At 39.1% G+C, this 5,834-nt stretch overlaps 1 protein-coding gene across 1 annotated transcript in view; it reads right to left on the bottom strand.

Annotated features, from left to right (window-relative positions):
- Positions 1–5,324: 5,324 nt before the first annotated feature.
- Positions 5,325–5,834, bottom strand: part of LOC138002095 (uncharacterized) — a 1,393-nt gene continuing 883 nt past the window's right edge. The window contains exon 1 of the mRNA XM_068848188.1: positions 5,325–5,834. This exon is cut by the window's right edge and continues 883 nt beyond it. Coding sequence (XP_068704289.1) covers positions 5,325–5,834 — 510 coding nt within the window.

Here is a 5,834-nt window from a genome sequence, read left to right as displayed (position 1 = left end):
GAAAAAGTTAAGTTTCAAAACGGAAAAGTGTCGAGCTGCTTGTTAATCGAAGGGCAGAGCGCAAACTTAAATATACGTCGTAAATACTCGGGATTATCTTAAAAGCACTTAAGATATTTTACTAAATTTTTACCAATTTGTTAATAAGGTTTGACTATTTTCCTCTTAATTTTAACGGTAACCAATTAACAGTATCTCTGAATAAACATCTGCGCCTACAAAATGAATGACAAAATTACCATTGACGAGACATTTTGTTGGCACTCAAGGGTAAATAGTGCATGGGGAGTTGAATTTGATGAGAGTGGAAAACAGGCACGGGAGAAGCTAATGATGACCACCGCTCTGGGCTAACTTCCCAATTTGCAGTCTTGTAGTCTCGAACGTTCATTCGTCCATAAGAGAGTTTAGGGTCCGGAATAAAAATATGTTGAGTGATGATTTAAAACGGCATGTCTGACGTTTTGAAGCAACAAGGATAATAAAGATAAGTTTAAAGTATCATTTTAGCAGGTGTTTGACAATTTTAATGTAAATCCGGTTTCCGTAAAAACGAAGGATTTCTAACTTCCGACGCCTCCATGTATTCCTATTCCAGAATACGGTCAATCGAACGCACCCTAAGAAACGTTGAGGGCTACTGCAATGGCACGGGCGCTTACCATTTAAACGAAATTTTTGACAGATGGTACTGGATGTCTTGCCTACCAAAGAAATGAGAAATTAAAATAGAACTAGCCGTGCCTTCCGAATGTCGCAAGGGTCTGGTACAAATAAATGTGGCGGCCAATGCCCGCCAAGTGAAGTGATGTAATTCTCGCATCGGAGCCTAGTTCTTCTAGTGATGCAAGCAATTGGTCTAGAAAATTCCGATCGTTTCGGTAAAAGTGGAAAAAGAGAGACAACCTTCGCAGGTTGTCCATTTTTTCCGGAAAATTTCCGTCGGTGTCAGCCGTTCCATTTGTTTTCCCACCGGAAAAACCGGTTTTTTTCTAACAAATGGAAAGCGCCCCTTCATTGGTTTATAGTGCACGTGGAAAAGTAATCGTGCTGCACGTGCGGCACTCATTTTTGCACATATTTTTGTGGTATTTCCCGATACAACGACGTGAAATCACTAAATCTGACGTTTTGACGACAACGCACGTGCGCGTGAGCATACCTCTGATCCTCTATTTTTACTCTGAAACAGCTCGAACCCAATTTATTTTTAGGATACTTCACCCACTTGGTACGACGTGGAAAAGATGGAATTGATGGTTTGCATCTAACGTCACGGTGGCCATGTTGATGTACAGAACAACGCAGTAAAGATGTATTTTGGGAATTTGACTCTATTATTATGCAAAACTTGTGGGGTCATTTTCTATTGTTTTGTGCAAAAATATAGCCGTCTCATCACGTGGATGCAAACCAAGAATACGATGGTACAAAGTTGTATTTTGAGATGACATTAGAGACATTTAGGTCGGAGGACCAGGACGAAGACTACTAGGACGAGTTTCCGTACTGGACATGCGCATTGGGTTTAGAGGTCAGTATTTTTCGAAGTGCGCGTGCTCAGTACGGAAAACTCGTACTCGTATTAAGTACTCGTAGTCGGCCTCGTCCTCCGCTCTAAAGGTCTCTAATGTCGTCGACGTCGCCGTCGTAGATTTAAAGCCTGGTTTCCATATGATCTGCAACCGTCTGCGATCGGTCTGCGACACGATCGCCGATAGGTCTGCGCCACGTTGCAGACATATGAAAGCATGTCCCCCCCGGGTTCTGAGGCGATCTGCAGCATACGGTCTGGATGACCGGCAAAGTTGAATCTAGTTCTACTTTCCCCACCATTAAGACACTTTCGACTAAGACAATTTTTAAATTAATTAATTAATTGAAACGTGTGTCTGAGATGATCTGTGTCCTATCGGCGAAACACTATCGTTCGCCTTGAAACACGTCCAATCAGACTTGAAGTAAGTTGCGCTCCTCTTTCTCCTCGCTTCCTAGAGGATTAGTGGTACGCTTCCCTGCGATCGCTTCAGATTTAAATGGAAACATTTGCCTCCTGTGTTTACGATCGTCTGCGATAAGACCGATGCAGACAGCTTGCGATGGTCGCAGACCGTTGCAGATCATATCGAAACCAGGCTTTAAAGGGGTAGGTACAAAACACAGGCCACAGGTCACCAGTCACAGGTCGTTGTTTTACCAATTCGGAAACAGCCCTAACCGTTTACCAATGCTAACATTAGGTGTAAAAACGTTTGTTTGGGCCTCGGGCCTAAGGTTAGTTGTAATGGTTGTTTAGGATACTTTCTGTATCGGTAAAAAAATGACCTGTGACCTGTGTCTAGTACTTTCCGATCTTAAAGTCTCTGTTAAATCAAACGGCGACGTTATTCGTAAAAAAAACCTGTGCAGCGATGTAATTATTCTTAATTAATTTTATTCAGAGTTGACGGTTTTTTAGATGTTTTAACGTGATAATAATTATAACGGGACGAGGTTTTAACGGATGACTGACAAATTAAAACGCTCGCAATGCATTATTAATTGAAAGAGCTTAAAATGTTAATTAAAAGCCTTCAGGGACACTACTCTTTAGTTGTGTTATTTCACTTGGAAAATAGTCTTAAAACAATCGTTCGTTCAATTGTACTTGGTATCAACACACCGTCGGTTTTTGTTGGAAATTTGTTGAATATTGCGATGCCCCCCGAAAGTTTGCATTTAGACTCGAACCCAGTGCTTTCTAGACGGTATAAAGGAGAGGACGCTCAGCTTAGGGAGGGTTTGATGTTTGATTCCTTTGGTTTCCGCCATAACATACAGCGTTAATCATTGTTGAATTACAGTATTATGGGAAAATCAAACGCCTTGCACTGTGAAGTTCAGCTGTTGGATGACCAAAGCACAACTGTGGACCTGGATGTAAGTGTTTTCTTCGTAACAAAAGCCAGCCATTTTTTTTATGTTTAAATAGAAAATAGAATATTCGAGTGTGTAGTACGTACGTACAAAGATCTTTTGCTTGTTTGCATTTAAAAGCTGGAATTACTTTCGACACTCAATTGAAAACCGTTCTATTAAAATAGTTTGTAGTTATTGTTTCTCGTTTCTACTTACTAGACATTATAGATACCTGTACATCTCCTCCCATGGGGAAAAAATTCTAACGTTATCAAGAAAACTTTACTCTACCTTCTTACTCGATTAATGCATCCTGTGGGTTTAAAATATCTAGGATATAGCAAAAATTTCTGTGCTTAGCGGTTTATAGACAATAGTTTTTGATCCTTGTTATTAGTAAGGAAAATATAAGTTTAGACATGCTAATTAATTTTTGGGCATCTTTATGACTGGCTAAAACGAATTTACTATGAAATGATATATGAGATGAATCATATATTGAACTGCAGAAATGAAATCAAGTGAAGCTATGATCCTTTCAGTTATGAATGCAATTTTAGCAATTGCGTAGAGAAGCCTGAAAAGTTAAGGACTTCAACAGGGTTTGAACCCGTGACCTCGCGATGCTGGTGCGATGCTCTAATCAACTGAGCTATGATCAGAAGTATTGCGGTGTCACGGGTAATTCAAACCCTGTTGAAGTCCTGAAATTTTCAGGCTTCTCTATGCAATTGCTAAAATTGTATTCATTACTGCAAGGATCATAGCTTCTTCACTTTTTGTATGTGAAACAGTTTACATAACCCTTTTTTTTTGTGATTTGTGTTTTTATTATTGGAGCCCACAGCTTAAGTGACTTGTTTTTGTATTTTGTCTTTTTATCAATAGAGACCATTAACAAAATTTAATGAAAACAGACCAAACATGAATCCACTTACAAGTCCTCTTCCATCTAGAGAGAGCTGCATACATGTCTGTGTTGAGACAACCACTGGTCAGCAGTATGCCACTCCTGTTCTCGTTCCATTCACCTTATTCAAACATGGCTGCCATTTTAGTATTCTTTTGTTTGCTTGCAAATTAGCCCTTGTTGCCTCGTTCTTAAGCTAAAAATTCAAAAGAACGAGTGGGCTAATTTGCAAGCAAACAAAAGAATGCTAAAATGGTGGCGATTTTGGAATAAGGTGTATGATGTTTCCTGCCTTTTACACACCTGTTGTTTAAGAGGGCAATGGTGCACAAATAAATAGGCGTTATATAAATATAATTTTTGTCCAAATTCACTGTCTTGGTGTTAATAACTACAGTAGTTGTAGCATGGTCTGTATGCTGCTCAATCTGGTCATCGTGACTGCAATTGGACGGCATCTAGCACAGTATGTTTCCTGTACCTAGCGCTGCCAATTTCTGCCCAACCCTATGTAAAACCGCAGGTCTTATTGACTTAAGTAAATTATTTTATTAATATATATGAATATATTAGTAGTAGTAGTAGTAGTAGTAGTAGTAGTAGTAGTAGTAGTAGTAGTAGTAGTATCACACCATCATTAGAGCAGTTTTCAATTGAGTGTCGAAAGTAATTAGATAATAACTTTGGTTTATGATTACTTCACTCAGCGAGTGGTTCAAAGTTCTTGCAACATTTTGTCAACCAATCAGAAGTGAAACGAAAACCAATCGTGGCTCGCGCGTACACATTTCCCGCGCTTTGTGTCGGCTACGTGTAATTACCTCGAGTTTTGATTGGTTTACTGGATTGTCTCCAACCTTTTTGATTGGCCAAAGTAATTACTTTGGTTTTGGTTTTACGACACTCAATTGAAAACTGCTCTATTGTAGTTATTATTACTATTATTTTTACGGGTTATCATCGTTAAATTCCAGGTACAAGCTCAAAGTGTCAATAGCGGTTCTGAAGATGGATAAAAGGTAAGTGCAATAAATTTTTAAAAATGTATAACAAGTGCACCCATTGCTTGTGCCCCATCGAGACGATATGCGTTGTATGTTGAAGGTGGTTTCATTCACGTTGTCTCGACGTATTGTTTCCATTGCTTTTTAGGTTCACTTCATAAATAATGATTATGGAACTTTTTACAAGTCTAAAAATTATTTCCATAGAGTAAAATCCAAATTTTTTCGACACTAGGTCATTATCAGATGTAAAACTGTTGGCCAACAAGACAATTTAATCAAATACTTAAGGGTTTTTTTTTTTAACATCAATACTGCGGTTTCTTATTGCATGAGACGCTGAAGAGAAAATCAGTTTGTAGTTGAACTTAGTGTACCACACAACTTTAAGCACATCTTAAGAGCGTTTCAAGACTCAAATCACAAAAGAAAAGAAATTACATTGTAAGAAGTTAAACGCTCAGCCTCGGCCCCAAAATTAGGGTGTATGTAATCATTAGGGGATTATTACCTTAGTCAACCTCCATCTCACAACCTGAGGAACATGGCGAGTTCTTTTTCGATGATGATGTACTGGACGATAAAGAATCTGCATGACGTTCCTCAGATGAGTGAATCTCCAAGGGATCTCTCCTTCTCTCTTTTCCCATAAGTGTCGAGATGTCTTCCAGTCTGTCTTTTATACCCTTGATTTCCTGTAAAAATCCGCTCTCCTCTGCTACAGCTAAAGCATTCACGCAGTACTGTTGTGCAACTTGATAATTTTTCTGTCTGAAAGCCAGGTCTGACTTTGCAACGAATAGCTGTATTCTTTGACCTGGGGCTTCACGAATGTCTGCCTCATACCTTTCTTCCACTGTTTTCAGACAATTCTTGGCATCATCGATACATCTTTGTGTTGGGATTTGCTCGCGCGCCACCCGTGTTCGACAATTTAGAGACATCAAAGCTAGTTTTATCAGACCAAAATGATGTTTTCGTATGTAAACGGAAGCATCATTATCGAGTTCAGTGCACAAAGT

This window comes from Montipora foliosa, chromosome 5 (assembly GCF_036669935.1).
Source record: "Montipora foliosa isolate CH-2021 chromosome 5, ASM3666993v2, whole genome shotgun sequence".
Lineage (NCBI taxonomy): Eukaryota > Metazoa > Cnidaria > Anthozoa > Scleractinia > Acroporidae > Montipora > Montipora foliosa.
The sequence above is the reverse complement of the archived record's forward strand: the minus strand, read 5'-3'. Positions and strand labels throughout refer to the sequence as shown.